This window comes from Cetorhinus maximus, chromosome 32 (assembly GCF_964194155.1).
Source record: "Cetorhinus maximus chromosome 32, sCetMax3.hap1.1, whole genome shotgun sequence".
NCBI lineage: Eukaryota > Metazoa > Chordata > Chondrichthyes > Lamniformes > Cetorhinidae > Cetorhinus > Cetorhinus maximus.
The window spans coordinates 5,789,057-5,811,446 of NC_135910.1; the positions used below are offsets into that span (position 1 = coordinate 5,789,057).

General features: G+C 51.3%; 1 protein-coding gene across 1 annotated transcript in view; it reads left to right on the forward strand.

Moving 5' to 3' along the window:
- sptbn4b (spectrin, beta, non-erythrocytic 4b) overlaps positions 1-22,390 on the forward strand; it is a 320,876-nt gene that overhangs the window by 146,740 nt on the left and 151,746 nt on the right. Inside the window, exons 12-14 of the mRNA XM_078533196.1 lie at positions 1,438-1,588; positions 5,305-6,175; positions 7,083-7,220. Coding sequence (XP_078389322.1) covers positions 1,438-1,588; positions 5,305-6,175; positions 7,083-7,220 — 1,160 coding nt within the window. The remainder of the gene's footprint in view (positions 1-1,437; positions 1,589-5,304; positions 6,176-7,082; positions 7,221-22,390) is intronic.

Sequence of the window (22,390 nt, forward strand, 5' to 3'; positions counted from 1 at the left end):
GTTACTGGGAGTGATCCAATTTGTCTTGACAGTGTCACTTGGAGTGGTCCACGTTGTGATCCACTTCTGCTTGACAAAAATAACTTTCAAAGGAGAGAAGGCGGGAGAGACTTCATTCAGGTATTTAGGATCATGAAATACTTCTCTTAGGACAAATAAACAGTTTATTGAACTTGGGCAAAGAGGCGCGAGATGGGGGAGACAGGACTAAGCTCACTCAGTGTGGAGTGGGGTTGGGAAAAGAAATTTTCTGGATGGGAGGGGAGGGGAGGTGGGGCTGGGAGGAAGCAGGAGACAAGACCAAATTCAGGGAAGGGGGACCACAGTGATGGGCAGGGGGCAGAACCAAGTTTCTACAGGGTGGGGCTGGGGTCTGGTCTCGAGTCCGACCACAAGTGCTGTGGAGAGTTTAGTGTGAACACTGAACCCATAGGACAAATCCTGAGGCATCGATGAGTTGGAGGTGTTCACACATTTGGAAGGATCTAGTTCTATGCCTGTTGGGAAAAGAGGTGGTGAATCACCACTGGATTGTCATCACTGGAGGCAGAGGGTGTGACTGAGGCACCACTGTGAGTCACCAGTGAGCCAGTGCTGGATTGTCACCACTGGAGACAGTGGGTATGACTGAGGCAGTAAATGAGCACTTTGCATCTGTATTCGCGAGAGAGGTGGATGTTGCCAGTGCAGCAGTGAAGAAGATGGTGGTGGATCTGTGGCACTGGAGATGGTGGCGTAGTGATAATGTCACTGGGCTAGTGGCCCAGACGAATGCCCTGGGGACATGGGTTCAAATCCCACCACGTCAGAGCTGGTGGAATTTAAATTCAATTAATAAATCTGGAATAAAAAGCCAGCCTCAGTAATGGTGACCACGAAACTATCATCAATTGTTGTAAAAACCCATCTGGTTCACTAGCCTCCTTTAGGGGCATTCTTACCTGGTCTGGCCTAGATGTGACTCCAGACCCACAGCAATGTGATTGACTCTTAACTGCCCCTCCGAAGTGGCTGCACAAGCCACCCAATTCAAGGGTAATTAGGGATGGGCAACAAATGCTGGCCTTGCCACCGATGCCCATATCCCCCATGACAGAGGAAAGGAAAAAGGTGGTACTTAAACAATGGTCAAAGTAGAAAAGCCACCGAATAGAATGTAAATGAAAGCAAAACACTGCAGATGCTGGAAATCTGAAATAAAAACAGAAAATGGGAGGGGCTGAGTGTTGTCAGGTAGTGCGCGGATGGGGAGCAACATTGTTAATCAGTGTATGAGGTGCAAAGTGGGGATGGGGAGGGAGCAATGTGGTGTTGGATGTAGTGGGAGTAACGCAGATTCTGGCTGGAGGTTGTACAATGCGGATTCTCGATGGGGGGAGCCTCCACTGACCCAGCGATATCCGGATGTGTCTTCAGCCTTTTCCGTCTTTCCCGCAGATGCTGTTGTGTTGGAAGGATTTGGGGAAGCACTTGCTGGAAGCGGAGGACCTACTCCAGAAACACAGCCTCCTGGAGGCAGATATCTCAGCGCAGGCTGAGCGAGTGAAAAGTCTGAACACAGCGGCCCTGGAGTTTACCCAATTGGAAGGTCAGTGTGTAACCCAGGATTATCTGAAGTTGAGTCAGTGATGTCCCAGTGTTTGGCCTCACAATTTCCAGATTCCAATGAATGGACGAGTCTTAGAGATTGGCTCTCCAGCCATTTAAGTTTCGGCCCAAGCAGTGGTGTGATCTCATGTGTTGAAATTGTGTTTGATCAGGAGGTTCGTGCTGTGAGTTATTGAGAAAGTGATCATAACTGCGGCTCCGGACTCTAGAAACCAGCTCTTAAAAAGCCACGTATTCCAGCAAAACCGTCCTGAGGAAACCTCTTCCTGTTCCAAGGAGTAGCACCTGCCCCTCACTCCTCAGCCCCTCACTCCTGGCCCTTCACACCCGGCCCCTCGCTGCCGGTGCCTCATTTTCAGGCCTCTCGCACGCATAGAAATCATTGAAATCAGGGCAAATTTAGGGCAAAAAAAGAGGCCTTTCAGCCCATCCTGTCCCTGCTGGTCGAGGAAGAGTTACCCAGCCTAATCTCACCCTCCTGCACTCCATCTGTAGCCCTGCAGGTCGCAGCTCTTCAAGTAGAATCAAAGTAGGTTTTAAATGTGGTGAGATGTTTTGCCTCTACCACCCTTTCTGACAGTGAGTTCCAGGTCACTACCACCCTCTGGGTGAATAAAATATTTCCTCATCTTCCCTCTCATCAAATCACTTTCCATCTGAGACCCCTGGTTTTTAATCTACCTCAATCAAATCTCCTCTTAGCCTTCCTTGTTCCAAAGAAAAGAACCTCAGCCAATTCAATCTCTCTTCATAACTAAAATTCCGTATTCCTGGCAACACTTGGGGGAGGGGTGGGGGAAGGGGCAGGGGGACGGGCAAGGGGGCGGGGGCCGGTGTGGATGGTGGCATCGGGGTAATCTCACTGGACTAGTAATCCAGAGGCCCAGGCTAATGCTCTGGGGACCCAGGTTCAAATCCCACCACAGCAGTTGGTGGAATTGAAATTCAATTAATAAAATCTGGAATGAAAAGCTAGTCTCAGTCATGGTGACCATGAAATTATCATCGATTGTCGTAAAAACCCATCTGGTTCACTACTGCCCTCTAGGGAAGGAAATCTGCCGTCCTTAGCTGGTCCAGCCTACATGTGACTCCAGACCCACAGCAATGTGGTTGACCCTTAACTTGAGGCCCTCAAATAGGGCGGCCCCACCAGCTATTGGCTGAGTTACTCTGGTTGACATTGTTGTTAAACTTGACCCCATTGTTACATTAAAACTAACCATCCCAGTTCCTCAAACGGGAATGGTTGGAAACACCAACGCCTGACTTGCTCCTGGTCACCTTCCCGGGAGTCAGTTACTGGAGCCCTCATGCTCGGTGGGGTTGTCTCCCGAGGGAGCGGGGTTCAACCCTGGGGGCGGAGTTCTCTCCCAAGGGGGCGGGGTTCAACCTTGGGGGTGGAGTTCTCTCCCGAGGGGGCGGGGTTCAACCCTGGAGGTGGGATTCTCTCCGAAGTGGGTAGGGTTCAATCCTGGAGGTGGGGTTTTCTCCCAAGTGGGTAGGGTTCAATCCTGGAGGCGGGGTTCAACCCTGGGGGTGGGGTTCTCTCCCAAGGTGGGGGCGGGGTTCAACCCTGGGGGTGGGGTTCTCTCCCAAGGGGGCGGGGTTCAACCTTGGGGGTGGAGTTCTCTCCCGAGGGGGCGGGGTTCAACCCTGGAGGTGGGGTTTGCTCCCAAGGGGGGCAGGGTTCAACCCTGGGGGTGGGGTTCAATCCTGGGGGTGGAGTTCTCTCCCAAGGGGGGCGGGGTTCAACCCTGGGGGTGGGGTTTTCTCCCAAGGGGGGCGGAGTTCAACCCTGGGGGCAGAGTTCTCTCCTGAGGGGGTGGGGTTCGATCCTGGGGATATAAACACAGCCAAGGTCGGAGTTACAGTTACAGAAAGAGGCCATTTGGCATACCCGCCCCCAAAACACCTGTAGCAGCTCCGCCGCGCGAGCTATCAGCTTGCCAGATACTGGCTAAAGAAAGCACTCCTGAACGCAATTGAATAACTCTGTGCCCTCTGCACCTTTCACACCGACCGTATCCCGGTTAATATTTGGCTAGTTGAAATCCCACCACTATTACTGCCCCTTCCCTTCCCGTTTTGTCATTTCTATCAATGGTTTAATCTCAAATGGATGGGGAATGATAAAATCTGCAGACCATCCAGAAAGTGGCCATATAGCTACAGTGAGGAGGGAAGTTTCAGACTGCAGGAAGATACAGACGGACTGGCCAGCACAGCAGGAAAGTGGAAAATGGAATTCAGCCCGGAGAAGTGTGAGGTGATGTATCTGGGGAGCTACAACAAGGCGACAGGACGCTACTGAATAGTGAACAGCAACAGAGCGACCTCAGAGTATCTGTCCACAGATCCCTAAAGGTAGCAGGACGCTCCGGTAAGGTGGTTAAGAAGGCACATGGGTTATTCCCTTTTTATTAGCTGAGACACAGAATATAAGAGCAGGGAGGTTATATCAGAACTGTATGAAACACTTGTTTTAGGGGGAGATGGTGGCGTAGTGATAATGTCGGTGGACGAGTAATCCAGAGGGCCAGGCTAATGCACTGGGGACATGGGTTCAGATCCCACCACAGCAGTGGACAGAATTTAAATTCAATTAATAAAATCTGGAATTGAAAGCCAGTCTCAGTAATGGTGACCATGACAACCATCATCGATTGCCATAAAAACCGGAAATCTGCCGTCCTTACCCAGTCTGGCCTACATGTGACTCCAGACCCACAGCAACGTGGTTAACTCTTAATTGCCCCTCTGAAATGACCCAGCAAAGTCAGCTCAAGGGCAATTAGGGATGGGCAACAAATGCAGGCCTTGCCAGCGACGCCCACATCCCATGATGGAATAAAAATAAGAGGCCACGGCTTGAGAACTGGTTACAGGAAGGAGGTGATTGCATTGGGTGTAGAGAAGATTTACCAGGATTTTTTTTTCTTTATTCTTTCATGGGATGTGGGATTGGCTGGTAAGGCCACCCATCCCTAATTGCCCTTGATCTGAGCGTCTTGCTCATTCCCCATACATTTGAGTTTAAATCATTGATATTGAAATTACGAAATGGAAAGGGGCAGATTGAATCCCATCCCCTAGGGAGAGAACCCCACCCTCAGTGACCATGAGGGCACCAGTGACTCACTCCGGGGAAGGTGACCAGGAGCCAGTCAGGCGTTGGTGCTCTCGATCATTCTCAATGGGGGAACTGAGTTATTTGGTGTTAATCTAACAGTGAGGTCAACTTTAACCGGCAATGTCAACCTGTGTAACATGGCCGTTAATATTGACCGGTGTGGTGATCATTTTTGAGGGTCTGGCCTCACTGCCACGTGGCCAGTGGGCCAGGGGTGCCAACCGGGCACCAGAGGGGCACCATTCTGGCTCCAGGTCAGACAGTCGCAGCCTCCTGGCAGTTGTCCCTGGTCAGGTTGATATCTGATGGCTTGGGAACGTGGCGATGAAGGTTCCTGGTCCTTGCCTGTCCGGTGAAGCCATTGAGAATGTGCGGTGACTGTTCTGGTGATAGACTCATGGCCAGGAGAGAGTGGAGGGGCAGTAACCGTGCGACATGGTGGTAGCGTTGGTGAGAATGCCGTCCTGAGTCAGGGCAGTGACTTGGGTTTGAAGTTTTTGGCCTCTCGTCTCTCCCACCCCACCATCTGACACCTGGTGACCGATTCTTTGCTTTGCCCTCAGGTTATCAGCCCTGTGACCCGCAGGTGATCTGCAATCGCGTCCAACATGTCAACAGCTGCCTGGAGGAACTGTACCGACTGGCATCATGCCGGCGGGCAGAGCTGGAGGGCTCACGCTGCCTCTGGGCATTCTTCCAGGAGATGGAGGAGGTGGAGGGTTGGATCCATGAGAAGGAGCAGGTCATCTCCTCAGCAAACTACGGCAAGGACGTGAACAGCGCTGCGCTCCTATTGAGTAAACACAAGAGCCTAATGGGGGAGCTGGTGGCGAGGTGCAGCCTCCTAACACAAACCATCACAAAGGGTGAGCAGATCCTGGCACAGAAACACTTTGGGACGGGAAACATTCAGGAGAGGATTCTGGAGGTCCGGGTTCAGTGGAAAACGGTGGATGAGTTGGCGGTTCTCCGGCAGCAGCATCTCCAGGAGGCGTTGAGCTTCTTCCAGTTCAAGGCGGACACTGATGACCTGGAAGTGTGGTTGCAGGACGCGTACCGCATTGTGTCCAGTGATGACTTCGGACACGACGAGTACTCCACGCAGTCGCTGGCCAAGAAACACCGAGGCCTGGTCGAGGACATTGAGCAGCATCAGCAGCTGGTGCAGAGTCTGCGCAGTCAGGCATTGAACCTGGCCCCTGAGTACCTGGAGCTGGAGGAGGTGCAGAGCCGCGTGTCGGAGGTGGAGGCCTTGTACCTGGAGGTGAAGGAGGTGGCTGGGTTACGCAGGCAGTGGCTGCAGGATGCCCTGGCTGTTTATTGCATGTTCAGTGAGGTGAATGCCTGCGAGCGCTGGATTGATGAGAAGGAGCAATGGCTCAACAGCATGGAGATCCCAGAGACGCTGGAGGACCTCGAACTGGTCCAACAGAGGTAAGGGCCTGAACATTGTCCACCCACAGGAAATGTGCCACGCTCACAGGAAGCTAGCTCTCCCCCCCTCTCCCAACACATGGAGAGAGCCACGCCCACATGGAGCTAGCCCCCTCCCCACATGGAGAGAGCCACGCCCACATTGAGCTAGCCCCCTCCCCACATGGAGAGAGCCACGCCCACATTGAGCTAGCCCCCTCCCCACATGGAGAGAGCCACGCCCACATTGAGCTAGCTCCCTCGCTACATGGAGAGAGCCACGCCCACATGGAGCTAGCTCCACCCACTGGGAGAGAGCCACGCCCATATTGAGCTAGCCCCCCCAACACGTGGAGAGAGCCACGCCCACATTGAGCTAGTACCACCCACAGGGAGCTGGCCCCGCCCTCATGGAGCTGGCCCCGCCCTCATGGAGCTGGCCCCAACCACAGGGAGTTCTAGCCCATCCCACTTAAACAATTTGCCATGGATATTTAAATTAAAGCTGACCCCTCTCCTGACATTGAGCACTGGGACCTGTTGTGTACAGAATATTAACCTGGCCCTCATTTCCCATGGCCCCTTTCTCCTTCCAGGCCTGAGTATTCTTTGGTACACAGAGGCCTGGGCCTGAGACCAGGCCTGGGCCTTGGCTCATACACAGATAGTGCATGGGGCCTGAGACCAGGCCTGGGCCTTGGCTCATACACAGATAGTGCACGGGGCCTGAGACCAGGCCTGGGCATCGGGTGGTACACAGGTGCATGCTGATCTCAGTAAGAAGGGGTTTTCTAACCTCCGGGATTGGTTTTGTGTTGGTATTTGTACAGTTGAGTTGTACCTTCAGAGGATTGGGGTGGGGAATTGTCCTGTCGGCTGTGCAGTATTTAAATATCACCTGTCTCTGTGCCTGGTTCTCTTCCTGTAGGTTTGACAGTCTGGATCAGGAGATGAACAGCATGTTGATCCGTGTTGTGGAGGTGAATGAAATCGTGCAGCAACTGGTGGAAAATGGGCATCCCAGTGCCACTGAGGTCAGAGGCTGCCAAGACCACCTCAACAGCAGGTACTGCCCTTTACGCACAGCCTGTCTGTGTGTGTGTCTGTCTGTCTGTGCCTGTCTATGTGCATGTGCCTGTCTGCCTGTGTCTGTGTGTGCGTGTGCCTGTCTGTCTGTGTGCATGCACCTGCCTGTCTGTCTGTGCCTGTGTGCGTGTATCTGTCTGTCTGTGTCTGGCTGTCTGTCTATGTGTCTGTCTGTGTGCGTGTGCCTGTCTGTCTGTGCCTGTCTGTGTGTGCGTGTGCCTGTCTGTCTGTGTCTGTCTGTCTGTGTCTGTGTCTGTCTGTCTGTCTGTGTCTGTCTGTGTCTGCCTGTCTGTGTGTCTGTGGGCGGAATTTTTCCTGATTTGCACTAAGTGCGGTAGCAGGTGTGGAAATCGGTGCTTTTCCCTCCGGCCACGGTGGTGGGTTTTTGTGCCGTATTGTCCCCGTCCCGCCTCATTAATTATATATCCACGTGAAACCGGTAGGATCGCTGGCGGGTGGCCTCTGGTTGGCCTGCCCCGACATGACCTCACTGCTTCATCACCCTGGGCGCCATATTTAAACAGTCACAGCGCCCACAGTTCCCAACCCTTGCAGCGCAGGGACAACTCCATCGAAGAGATGGCCCCAAAACTTAAGAAGGGTGCTGCCCCCCCAGGTTTAGTGATGCCTCAGTTGAGCGCGTGCTGGAGGCCCGACACGATGTCCACTACCCCCACACTGACCGCAGGAGGGGGCAGCAACATCACGAATCCGGCTTGTGAGGGGGTGGTAGTGGTGCTCAGCGCAAACACTGTGCAGAAGAGGTCAGCCATCCGGTGCAGAAAGAGGTTGAATGATCTCATCCGTTTCCCCCCCGGGGTAAGTCGACCATCGTATCACTCACAACTCTCATACTCAAGCCCATTACGCATCCACAGGGATCTCACTTGCTCCCAGTTCAATGGACGTCACCACTCACTCTCTCACACACACCCTCACATGTCCATATGGCCTCATCCCCTCTAATGGCCTCATCCCCATTTCACCCATCGCTCCACAAACGCCGGCCGTCCTTCTCCTCTGCGCTGCCGTGCGTATTGCTCACACCCTCTCCAATGGTCTTTATGCAGGACAAGATCGCGCACAGTAAAAGGGAGAGGCCCCAGACCGGTGGGGGGGAGGGGAGCGGGGTGATGTGCCGGAACTCAAAGGTCCTCGGCGACTTCGGGAAGAGAGCCACCGTGTTGGCCAGAAACGATGTTGCCCATCCCTGCGGCTATGGTGAGGTCGGTGGCAATCACCCCCATGAGGATCCTGCACCAGATCATCCCTGTGCCAAGGCTGCTGCGAGTTCTGTGTGTTACTCGGCCGCTATGCACAAATAATCCCCACTTTCTCTCCTAGGCACATCTCCCATGTGCCCGATGCCCTCAGGCAACCAGGACCCCAGCTCCAGCCCCGAGAACACCTTGGGCGAGGACCCTAAGGACAGCACCTTAGAAGGCCCATCACAGCGCCCACCTGCACCCTCCACCAGCGCAGGTACACACGCCTCGGTGGGAACTAGACGTAGAGCAGGCTCGGGATCACAACCTGGTGGGCACAGCGCACTGTCTGCTCCACAGCAGGCGGAGGCAGGGAGATCGGAGGCCGCCGGCACTCGGAGGAGGCCAGGGTCCTGCTGAGCCTGAGACAGCTGAGGAATCTCCGGACTCGGTCCTAAATCGGTTGCTGGAGCTGCAGCGACAATCACGGGAACATCAGGAAGGGATGTCCGCCTCACTCCTCACACGGCAAGGGACGATGGAGGATTCCGTCCGTCTTCAGTCCGAGGTGATTGCGTTGCCATGCCAACGGACTGAGGCCAACTCTGGCAGGTTAGTGGCCTTGGTCCACTACATCGGTCCTGCACTGCTGCGCGGGCTGAACTCCCATTGCTGATGCCATAGTTGGCCTCCAACAGTGTTAACGGGAGAGGGGTGCGGGGCAACTCGATCTCACTCCAGCTTCACCTTCTCCTCAAGGAGTCAGCCAGAGGCCCTCGGGCAACAATAGGGAGGAGGGTCAGCAGCTGAACACCCCAGATCCCATCCAACCAGGTGACTACAGGAGTGTCCCACCGATCCAACTCTCCTCTTCCTGTGACCCCATCAGCTCCAGCTCCACAGGCCACACAGCAGGACCCCCGAAAGCAGGCCGGAGCCTTCCAGGCCTCTGCCCCCCAGAAGACGCCCATCAAGGTCATCACAGACCGGGCGTAGCAGTCAGCGGGCTGCCCCCACCTCCCCTGTGGATGTTGGGGGAGCACAAAAACAGGATGAGGAAAAGTATGAAACATTAGGAGCACAGCGGTGGCATTTATATAACGTTCGCAACTGTAAATAGAACGTGACCCATTCCACACCTCCTCTTGTGTCTGCCCCCTTTTTATTAAGAGCTGCGTTGCAGTCAATCAGGTGACACACCACGGTCCCTCTCCACCCTTATTGTGGATATCGCCCCATCGTGGGCATGTCGAATGTGCCGTCCGCTTACATTTCACCGCAGTGTCTGGCTGTATTCACATCAATTCCGACAGAGGCGATGCCTCGTCCACAGTGTTACCTGTGCTTGGGGAAGTCACGTTGTTCACATGCTTTGCGGGATCATCTCATTTTCACTCTTGGTGAGTGACATAGAGGCAGACGTGTTTTCCCGTGTTGTATGTACGATTGAAAAGTGAAGGTGTAGTGTAGAAGGATGGAAGTGTTGATGCATGGAGAAGGGTGATATATCCTGGAACTGCACACACTCTGTCACCTGCCAGGGCTTCCATGCTATGAACCCGTACTCTAAGGGACTGTGTGTTCCTGTCTGGCAGCCGCACCTGTGACTTTCTAACTATGCGTTTAATAAGTGACAGCACCTTGCCACATTCAGTCGACAAGACTCTGGCCCTCTGAGCCAAATGAGCGCCCTGGCGCTCGAACCTACAGCCCTGAGCGCCTCTCACTGTGTAGTTGTCTGTGTTGCGGCCACATGGCTCTCGTTTCAATGCGCGGATGCAGCATGCACTGCGTCCCCTCACCGGACCTCCAGCCGCGGTCACTAACGCTAATTCGAAATGTTCGCGTGGTGGACTGTGGACCCGTTGAGTGTGATCGGGAATCCCCAGCCGTATCTTCAGGCAATGTCGGTGGGAGAAATGGGGTACGAGCAGTAGAGTACGGAAGCTTTAGGTGCGCTCGATATTGGAAACTACGCGTGATCCTGAGGGCTTCATGGTGTCAGAGATTTTTCAGTTTGTCAGGGCCAGCGCTGTCCGCGAGGGCATAATGTCTGTGTTAAAGGGGAGGCATGTTAATGGCTGGCATGCAATTGTTTGAATGTCCCCATCCTCAGACAGCCCACATCAGCAGTGAGGTGAGGGAAAAATGCAGGCCACCATCCCTGAGTGAGAGTGCTGGCTAACAGTGGGATTGAGAAGGTGACGGAGGACTGTGTCTGGATCGAGACCTGCCGAACCTCCTCGGCTGCCTTGGCCCCAGCCTCACCCATCGGTCACAACATCGGTGTTGCTCGGAATGCGTTGTTGCGCTGCTGGACATGGATCGCCACGAGGACTCTGGTCCGATTGAAGGCTACTACCTGTGAGCCCATTGATGGTAGTGGATCAGCTCCTGCATCGTGTAGGCTGCATTGTGACTGGGATGCTGTAGAGATGCTCGAAGAGTGAGCACCTTCGGACCTTTGATGGCAACACGCCTTCTCCCAGACCGCCCCTCATCTCAGCAAGGAAGCATGCTCCCAAAACTTCACCAACCTTCAAAGGATCACCTCAAGGGGAGCCTGATAGGCAACTACTAACTATCATTTTGAAGTGCATAATTGAAAAGACAAAGCTCCTGTTCATGTTGGCCCCTCATGTAGGTCACTTGTCTAAGAGGATCCTCCTCCTCCTGGAATCTGGTGGCTATGAGGCCCTCCCGTGCATGCCCGCCTTGTCTGGCCTGTGCTATGGCCTCTTCATCTGCAACATCGGCTTCCTCAAACCCATCGTGGTCATCCCCTTCGAGGTCCTCCTCATCGGAGGAGATGTGTAGCTCCCTTCGTCTCATCATCTGGCAAGTCTTTGTAGCGCAAGGTTGTGTAGCAGGTAGCAAGCCACGATGATCCTTGACACCCTCTGGGGAGCGGACTGGAGCCCTCCGCCAGATCTGGGGAGTGTACTGGAGCCCTCCGTCAGATCTGGGGAGTGTACTGGAGCCCTCCGTCAGATCTGGGGAGTGTACTGGAGCCCTCCGTCAGATCTGGGTAGTGTACTGGAGCCCTCCGTCAGATCTTGGGAGTGGACTGGAGCCCTCCCTCAGATCTGGGGAGTGTACTTGAGCCCTCCGTCAGATCTGGGGAGTGGACTGGAGCGCCCCATCAGATCTGGGGAGTGGACTGGAGCCCTCCGTCAGATCTGGGGAGTGTACTGGAGCGCCCCGCCAGACATGTCCAGGCATCGGAATCGCATCTTCAGCATTCCTATGGTGTGCTCGATCAATGCCCGGGTGGCAGCATGGGCCACGTTGCACCTTCTCTCTGAAGGAGTCCGAGGCCACCACACGGGCATCACCAACCACGTCCTTTGCGGGTACACTTTGTCCCTGAGGAGCCAGCCCTGGACCCAGTGTAATCCCTCGAAGATCTCTGGGATCTGCGATCTACTGAAGACATATGAGGCGTGGATGCTTCCTGAATGCCTGGTGCGAACCTGCAGGATTTGTTTGATATGGTTGCACACCCTGAGTGAGTGGGAGCCTTTCCTGTTTATGTATTGCTGTGCCTGTTGCCAGGGGGCTTTGATAGCTACGTGAGTGCAGTCGATGGTGCCCTGGACCTGTGGAAACCTGGAAATCTCAGCGAAGGCCAGTGCTCTGCTGTCCTGGTGTGCGCGATCTCTGTCGAAGTTGATGTAATTGTGGGCCTTGGCATAAAGGGCGTCTGTGACCTCATGTCTGCATTTGTGTGTAGCTGCCTGAGAGATCCCACAGAGATCCCCGGTTGATCCCTGAGAGGAGCCAGGTGGTGTCGAAGTTGAGTGAGGTTGTTCCTTTCACAGTCACTGGCCATGGATGTCCTCCCACTCCATGCGGTGACAATTCGGTCAGAATTGGCAAATGTGAGTTACCAGATCCCTGGACATGAGGAGGCATCGGTGACACTGGCTCTCTGGCATCTCCAGATAAGCCGGGCGATGTCTATACACCCTGGTTCTAGCGATGTGCATGACGTTTCTGCTCTCCACATCCTCTGCGTCCGGAGGGGGCCCTGCTGGGCCTTGGCCTTGAGGTTTTTGCTCCTCCCTTTGGCGAGCCAGCCTGCTCTGTCACAGTCTCCTCCTTCTTCTCTCATCCTGCGATTGTTGCAGGCAGCAATGAACCCAGCCTCCATCCCCCTGGAGGCCGCCTCCCCGCAGTATCAATGGGAAACAGATAAGAGTCGGTACTCGTCTGCAATCCTAATCTTCCTGTCAGTGACTCGTGAGCCATAGTGGGTTCACGGCCCTGGTCCCCGTGATGCTAACTACTTGCCATGGAAACGATCTACAATGCGGGGCGAGGATCAAGGTGCCTCCCCTCTCTCTAATCATGAGCTGCTGATATGAGATTGCTTTGGCCAGGCCCCTGGAAGTGCTGCTTTCAGCCCAGGTACTGGCATCCTCATACACAGCACCGTAATACTACAGTGCTTGGGATGTACACGAGCGTCACTTTTTAGACAGGCTGTGCAATGCATTTTGGACGGCCTGACGCTTGTCTTCTGGGAGCTGCCTGGCACCTCTGCTGCGATGCACTTCAAAGGCTCATCCAGGTGCCCAATGGCACTTAACGTCATCACCGCTCTGGGGAAATGCTGTGCTGTGAGCAAAGGGTTAAACCCAGGAAGTCGACGACTGGTGCTTTGTGCGATTAGTGTCACATGAATGCGCATCACTGCTTGGCTTTGGTGATTCCCTGCAGTGTGGTTGGGAGAGCGCTAACACCTCTCTCGGCTGTGCCTGTCTGCCCATGTGGGAATGCACAGCACTCGCACCGTGGGATTCCCACCCTGTGCCTTGCCCTGAAGCTGTGGAAAAGACACTCCCGCCTTTCCGCTGGTCTGGTGGGTTGAGACATTTGTGTTCCCCCCCCTCCCCAGGGAAACCGATGTGGTGCTGCCAGCGAAACCTGGCACTGAATATCCTGAGCGCTGCCTGAACGGGGTGAACGGTCCTCAGGTTGGAGTGAAGTGCAGGTGGCCAGGTGCATGTTGCCTATGTACCAGTGTGAAACACGGCTGAGTGATTGAACGCCAGTGTGGCCTCCTGATCCAGCGTGGGCGGGGGGATGATACCGGCCATCAGGGTTTATAATTAATGCAAATCTATGGAAATGACGTTCCTGACCTGCAGCAGCGAGAAACATGACCCGCCATTGACTGCAGGAGCGGATGATTGCAAACTGGCTTTACAATGACGTAAAACCAATTTCTGCAATCTCACGAGATTTCCTGCTCCCGCCCGCTATGATGCCCACCACAAAGGAGAGCGAGAAACGCCAGTCTCTGTGTGTGTGTGTGTGTGTATCTATATATGTGTGTCTGCATCTATCCATCTGTTTGTCTGTGTCCGTGTGTGTGTGTCTGCGACTATCTGTGTGTTTGCCTGTGTCCATCAGGGTGTGTGTGCGTACGTGTGTGTGTGTGTGTGTGTGTGTATCTGTCTGTCTGTGACTGTGTCTGTCTGTGTGTGTGTGTGTGCGTCTGTCTGTGTATGTGTCTGTGTCTATCCGTGTGTTTGCCTGTGTCCATCTGGGGATGTGTGCGTACGTGTGTGTGTGTATCTGTCTGTCTGTGACTGTGTCTGTGTGTGTGTGTGCATGTGTGCGTCTGTCTGTGTATGTGTCTGCGTCTATCCGTGTGTTTGCCTGTGTCCATCTGGGGGTGTGTACGTGTGTGTGTATTTGTCTGTTTGTGAGTGTGTCTGTCTGTGTATGTATCTGTATATGTGTGTCTGTGTCTATCTGTGTGTTTATCTATCTATCTGTGTGTGTCTATCTTCCACCACCTGCAGGTTCCCCTCCAAGTCACTCACCATCCTGACTTGGAAATATATCACCATTTCTTCACTGTCACTGGGTCAAAACCCTGGAACTCACTTCCTAACAGCACTGTGGGTGTGCCTACACCACATGGACTGCAGCGGTTCAAGAAGGCAGCTCACCACCACCTGCTCAAGGGTCACTAGGGATGGGCGAAATAATGGCCCAGGCAGCGAAACCCAAATTGAATGAATAAAAAAAACTGTGTGTGTGTGTGTGTGTGTTACATAACTATCCGATGTACAGTACAGAAACAGACCATTTGGCCCAGCAGGTCTGTGCCAGTGTTTATGCTCCACACAAGCCTCTTCCCACTGCACATTGAAGGAGATCCTGTGTACGTGTCGTGTGAGTTTGTTGTTGCTGTGTGGTGGTGTGTGTGTGCGTGAATCGAGGACTGGAATGAGCTGCTGAACGGAATGCCGAGGGAGGGAAAGCAAGTGCTGGGTAATTTAAAGCAGCTGCCAAAGGAAATAAGTAAATATTTCAATAAATAATCAAGGCTATTAATTAGAATCAAGGGGATAAAATTAAAATGAAGTCGATGACTGTAATATTAAAGAGATCTTTTCTTTATTTGCTCGTGGATGTGAGCATCACTGGCAACTAGGCATTTATTGCCCATCCCTAATTGCCCTTGAGAATTGCCCTTGAGGTGAGCTGCCTTCTTGAACGGCTGCAGTCCATGTGGTGTAGGTACACCCACAGTGCTGTTAGGGAGGGAGTTCCAGGATTTTGACCCAGCGACAGTGAAGGAACGGCGATATATTTCCAAGTCAGGATGGCGTGTGGCTTGGAGGGGAACCTGAAGGTGGCAGTGTTCCCATGTATCTGCTGCCCTTGTCCTTCTAGGTGGCAGAGCTCATAGGTTTGGAAGGTGCTGTCGAAGGAGCCTTGACGACTTGCAGTGAATCTTGTAGATGGTACAGGCTGCTGCTACTGTGCGTCGGTGGTGGAGGGAGTGAATGTTGAAGGTGGTGGATGGGATGCCAGTCAAGCGGGCTGCTTTGTTCTGGATGGTGCTCAGCTTCTTGAGTGTTGTTGGAGCCGCAGTCACCTAGGCAAGTGGGGAGTATTCTATCACACTCCTGACTTGAGCCTTGTAGATAGTGGACAGGCTTAGGGAAGTCAGGAGGTGAGTTACTCACCGCAGAATTCCCAGCCTCTGACCTGCTCTTGTAGGTATAGCATTTATATGGCTAGTCCAGTTCAGTTTCGGGTCAGTGGTAACCCCCAAGATACTGGTAATGGGCGATTCAGCGATGGCAATGTAATTGAAAGTCAAGGGCAGATGGTTAGATTTTCTCTTTTTAGGGATGGTCATTGCTTGGCAGTTGTGTGGAGCGATAGATTTGAGATCAATAGAACGTCAAGGGATATGGAGATAGTGCAGGAAAATGCTGTTGAGGTAGAATATCAGCCACGATCTCATTGAATGGGGGAGTAAGCTCGAAGGGCTGAATGGCCTACTCCTGCTCCTACTTCGTATGCCCTTATGAATGTTACTCGCCGCTTATCAGCCCAAACCTGAACGCTCCCCACTCCTTGATATTTGTGGGCATGGATTGAATTGCATAAATTAAAAATGGTGTATCTAAGAATAATAAATAAATAATAAATTGGAATTAAGAGGTTACTTTCAAGTATAAATAAAAAGCAATAATTAATTACAAATTAATCTGAGACTAAACTAGCCCATCTTTTAAATATAATTTAGATCTTGAGTGATTTCTGAACTGGTCCCACCACCTTCAGATTTGTGAACCTACAGCCTTATCCATGTATCCATTGCCCCTTTAATCCCTGGGTTTTATTTCACTAGCAAGTCTCTTACATGATACTTTGTTCAAACGTTTTGAAAGTCCATATGCACGTGCCCTAGCCCCCATTTACCCACTCCATTACTGCACCCAAGAACGCAATTGGGTTAAACGCGATTATCCTTGAACAAATTGTCATTAATTAATCCCGACCTTTTCACATGCCGAACCTCAGAGGATAGCAGGGAGGGGAGAACATGTCTGTCGGTCAGCAGGTTAGGGGAATCCAAAGGGGAGGGTCCTGCAGACCCTGGTCCATTCCAAAAGGTACAATATTGGCTGTTACCTGGGTAAGTGTGAAATAAGGAGAAAGACTGCAGGGTTGGTGGCCCCAGTGCTGGAAGATCAGTGATGGTAATGCCATTGAGCATAGCAACATAGGAAATAGGAGTGAGAGTAGGCCATTCGGCCCCTCGAGCCTGCTCCGCGATTCAACTCGATCGTGTCTGATCTTCTACCTCAATGCCATTTTTCCACGCTATCCCTTGATGTCTTTACATCGGGACATCTATCGATCCCTGTCTTGAGCATACTCTATGATTGAGCCTCCACAGCCCTCTGGGGTAGAGAATTCCAAAGATTCCTTGGGGAGATGGAGCAGGAAGCAGCCCAACAGGCGAAGGATCAGAATAAAAATGGTCAGGTTTTTTGGGGATTCAGTAATTCGGGGGATCGATTGATAGTGCCCGCTGCTGCCACGATTGAGACACCCAAAAGATGTGTTGCCCAGTTGGCATCAGGGTGAGAGACAATTCAATATGGCAGAAAGGAATTTGGGAAAGATCCAGTTGTCCTGGTCCATGTCGGGGCCAGTGACGTAGGGAGAAAGGGGGAGGAAATTCTGCTGAGGGGAGTATGAGGAGTTTGGAGCTAAATTAAAGAACAGGACTTCAGGGATAGTAATCTCAGGATTATTATCCGAGTCACATGCTAATGGAAACAGATCAGGAAACAGGTGGCTGAGGGAGGGGTTCCATCTCACATAGGAAAGTTAGAAATGGGACCAGACGCACTGTATGGCCCCTCGATCATCGGCCTTCACTCCACTTTCCAGCCTGCTCCCCATATACTTTGATCCTTTGAGAGAACCAAAGTCTGTCTATCCCAACCTTAATTCTATTTAATGATGGAGCATCCACAACCCTCTGGGGAGAATTCCAAAGATTCGCAGCCCTTTCACCAAAGAGATTTCTCCTCATCTCAGTCCCAAATGGTCGTCCCCTTACCCCTGGCTCTGTGCTGCCCTGTTTCAGATTCCCCGACCAGGGAAAACACTTCCTACCCTGTCCAGCCCCTTCAGAATCTTGAATGTTTCAATGAGACCGCCTCTCGTTCTTGGGAAATTCCAGAGAATTATGGACCCAGTTTACTCAGCCTCCCATCGCAGGACAACCCTACCACCCCTGGGACCAATCTGGCCAACCTCCATTGCGCTATCTCCAATGCAAATGTATCCTTCCTTAAATATGGAGACCAAAATTGCACACGGCATTCCGGGGTGTGGTTTCACCAGTACAATTGTAGCAGGACTTCTTTACCCTCGTACTCCAATCTCCTCATAATAAAGGCCAACATGCCAAGTGCTTTCCTCATTGCCTGCTGCACCTGCATGTTGACTTCCTGTGGTCCTTGTACAAGTGCAACCCAAATCTCTTTGAGCCTCAACCTTTACAAGTTTCATGCCTTTTGAAATTATTCTGCTTTCCTTTTCATGCTACGAACATGAATAACCTCATATTTCCCCTCATTATACTTCATATGCCACCTGGTTAAAGCTCATTGAACTGAGGGTAAACTATTGACCTGGTTAGGAGATTAGTGACACAGTCAGTAGGGATAATGGGTATGTGGTCGAATTGGGAAAAGTGGTGTCCCTCATTAATCTTTGTGGGGCCTCAACTAATCGCCACATTTCCGAAAGATTGGCAGAAGAGTAAATATACATAAAGTTACAAAAAAAACGAATAGATTAAGTGAGAGGGCAAAAGATGAATTTTAATGCTGTTAATTGTGAGATCGTCCATTTAGGGCTGAAAAGGAAAAGCTTAAGAGCTAAAATATAATGGGGGGAGAAGGTTTTACTTCAGATTTACAAAGTCCTGGTTAGACCACACCTGGAGTACTGTGTACAATTCTGGGCACCGCACTTTAGAAAGGATATGCCTTGGAAGGAGAACAGCACAGAGTTGGCTGGGATTTTATGGGACCCCAGGGGGTAGCCTGGGAGGTGGGGGAGTGTGAAATAGGGAGGGAGGTCAGGGAAAGGCGGGTGTCATGCCCATTTTCCTTCCACCGCTGGGATTTCACTCAGCGGCAGGGTGGGTAGTGATGGCACACGCACCGTTGGGGAAATTGAGGCCATTAAGTGGCCAAAGTAATGGCCTCTTAAGGGCCTCTTCCTGCCACTGCTGGTATTATATCTGCAGTGGGTAGATGGGCACCTCTCCACGTACAGGGACTGCCAGGTAAACCCTGGCGGCCTGGTTGAGTGGGGAGACAGAATCCTCCTGACCTGGCACCCTGTAGCCCATGTGAGCTCTCTCTTGTGGCAACTGCTGTCCGCACTGGAAGACCCCCTCCTCCCCTCACAATCAAGCCCCCCACTTCCCCCCCTCGCTCACCAGGCCCTGCCTGATTGGCCCCGATGATCCTCAGCCTCCTTACCTGTACTCTGGGCCTCCTCCAATTGGCTGGCAGCTCTGAGGGGTGGGATGTCCTCTCCACCCCACCCCCAAAAGGGCCATCTGTCACTTGTTCCATGTTGTTCTTCCACAGGGTGCTGACCCCTTGTTCTGCTATTCGCATTCTGCTTTCTCACCTTTATGCCACTATCAGCACCTTCTTCAGCCCTTACCACTACCATTAACACAACTTTTATCTTGTGTCCATGACATCTTTGTCAATCTCTCCTCAGCTCCCACCTATCCCTGACCTTCTATCCTGCTTTACCTGCTCCAACCCCCTTAAACAGTATAAATTCCATCACATTTCTACTTCTCTCCAGCTCTGAAGAAGAGTCATACGGACTTGAAACATTAACTCTGTTTCTCTCTCCACAAATGCAGTCAGACCTGCTGAGTTTTTCCAGTATTTACTATTTGTTTTCAGAGATTGATGTACAAGAACACCCAGGTCCCTTTGCACAACATTTCCCAATCTACCACCATTTAAATAATACTCTGCCATTCTGTTTTTCCTACCAAAGTGAATAACTTCACACTTATCTGCCAGAGTATCTAAGGGAAACAGGCAGGTAGTGCAGGAATCCCGTGAGGCTATCTCGCTCCCTAACCGCTTTTCCGTTTTGGATATTGGTGAGCGAGGTGGTTCCTCAGAGGACTGTAGCGAGAGTCAAGTTCATGGCACCACAGGGGGCTCAGTTGCACAGGAGGGGAGGGTGGAAGTGCTATAGAGGCAGGGGATTCCATAGTTAGGGGAGCAGACAAGCATTTCTGTGGCCGTAGATGTGACTCCAGGGTGGTAAGTTGCCTGCCTGGTGCCAGGGGTCAAGGACGTCACAGAGCGACTGCAGCACATTCTTTTGCAGGAGGGCAAGTAGCCAGAGGTCGTGGTCCACATTGGGACCAACGACGTAGGCAGGAAAAGGGGCGAGGTCCCAAAAGCAGATTTTAGGAGGTTAGGAAGGAAATTGAAAAGCAGGACCTCAAGAGCAGTGATATCAGGATTACCCCCAGTGCCACGTGCCAGTGAGCATAAGTATAGGGAGATTGTGGCTGGAGAAATGGAGTAAGAGGGAGGGCTTTAGATTTCTGAGACATTGGGACTGGTTCTGGGGCAGGTGGGAGGTGTACAAGAAGGACAGGTTACACTTTAACAGGACTGGGATTAATGTCCTCACAGGAAGGTTTGTTAGTGCTGTTGGGGAGGGTTTAAACTAGATTGGCCGGGGGATGGGAACCTGAGGGGAAATTCAGAGTGAAGAGGAGAAAAACTGGCAGTGGGAAGTAGAGAAGTATCAACTGATAAGGAGGAGATATTAGAGAGTAGTATCAAGGTAAACAGAAAACGTGGAGATTTTGATAGAATTAGAGTAGGCGATAGTAAGTCATTAGATGGGGTCAGAGCAATGGGGAAAGTTAAAAAGCCTAAATCAGCATTAATGTCCATGTATGTGAATGCACGGAGTGTGGTTAGTAAGATTGGTGAACCATAGGCACAGGTTGACAAACGGAACTGTGATATTATTGCCATAACAGAGAGACCTGGCTCAAAGAAGGGCAGGACTGGATGTTAAATATTCCTGGGTACAAGGTATTTAGGAGCGACAGGAAAGGAGGAAAAGGTTGAGGGCAGGGGTAGTGGCAGTATTGATTAAGGATGGGATCACAGTACTGGAGAGAGAGGATGCCCCAGAGGAGTCAAGGGCAGAATCTCTCTGGCTAGAGATAAGGAATGAAAAAGGTGCAATAATATTGATCGCTGTAGTATATAGACCACCAACTAGTGGAAAGGATGTTAGAGAAACAAATCTGCAAAGAAATTACAGAGAGGTGCAAGAATCACAGAATAATTATCATGGGGGACTTCAACTATCCAAATATAGACTGGGATAGGAATGGTGCAAAGGGACATGAAGGGCGAGAGTTCCTGGAGTGTGTTCAAGATAATTTTCTGCAGCAGTATGTTTCTGGTCCAATGAGAGGGCAGGCACTGTTGGACCTGGTTCTGGGGAATGAGTTGGCCAAAGTGGATGAAATTTAGATTGGCCACGGAGAAGGACAGGAAGCAATCCAGAGCAGGGACAATTAATTAGGGGAAAGCCAACTTCGATGGGATGAGAATGCATCTGAGTTAAGTGCGTTGGAATCAAATGTTGGCGGAAAAGGCGGTGGTTGAACAATGGGCTACCTTCATAGTTAAGGTATATTCCCTTTGCGAGGAAAGGTAGGACAAATAAATCTAGAACACCCTGGATGACGAGAGAGATGGAGGTGAAGATGAAAAGGAAGAAGCATGCGTATGACAAATGTCAGGTAGAAAATACAATGGAGAATCAGGCTGAATAGAGGGGCAGTGAAAAAACTAATCAGAAAAGCAAGATGGGAGCACAAAAAGAGGCTGGCAGCTAACATAAAAGGGAATCCCAAAGTCTTCTATAAGCATGTAAATAATAAAAGGGTGGTAAAAGAAAGGGTAGGGCCAATTAGGGATAAAAGAGAAGATTTGAGTATGGGGGCAGGAGAAGTAGCGGAAGTATTAAATGAGTACTTTGCATCTGTCTTTACAAAGTAAGAGGATGCTACCCAGGCTGAGGTGAGAGGAGGTAACTGGTACACTCGAGTGCTTTACAATTGAGAAGGAGGAGGTGTTAGAAAGGTTATCTTTACTTAAAATTGATAAGGTACCAGGACCGGATGAGATGCATCCGAAGATACTGAAGGAAGTGAGAGTGGAAATTTCAGAGGCACTGGTGATAATCTTCCAGTCTTCCTTAGACACAGGGGAGGTGCCAGAGGACTGGAGAATTGCAAATGTTACACTCTTGTTCAAAAGGGGGAGCAAGGATAAAGCTGGCAACTACAGACCAGTCAGTTTGAATTCAGTGGTAGGGAAACTTCTGGAAACTATAGTTCGGGACAAAATCAATAATCACTTAGACAAGTGCAGGATAATTAAGGAAAGTGAGCATGGATTCATTAAGGGAAAATGATGTTTAACTATCTTGCTGGAGTTTTTTGAGGAGGTAACAGAGAAAGTTGATAAGGGCAATGCTGTTGATGTGGTGTATCTGGATTTTCAAAAGGCATTTGATACAGTGCCACACAACAGACTTGTGAGCAAAATTCTAGCCCATGGAATAAAAGGGAAAGTAGGCACTTGGATAAGAAATTGACTGAGTGACAGGAAACAGAGAGTAGTGATAAATGGCTGTTTTTCAGATTGGAGGAAGATCTGTAGTGGAGTTCCCCAGGGGTCAGTGTTGGGGCCCTTACTCTTCTTGATATATATTAATGACCTAGACTGGTGTGCAGGGCATGATTTCAAAATTTGCAGATGATATGAAGATTAGAACCATTGTCAACTGTGATGAGGATAGTCTTGAACTTCAAAAGGACATAGCCATATTGGTGGATTGGGCAGACAAATGGCAGATGAAGTTCAATGCAGGGAAGTGTGAGGTGATTCATTTTGTCAGGAAGAATATGGAGAGACAGTATAAACTAAATAGAGAAATTCTAAAGGAGATGCAGGAATAGAGGGACCTCGGTGTATATGTACGTAAGTCATTGAATGTGGCAGGGCATGTTGAGAGAGCAGTTAAG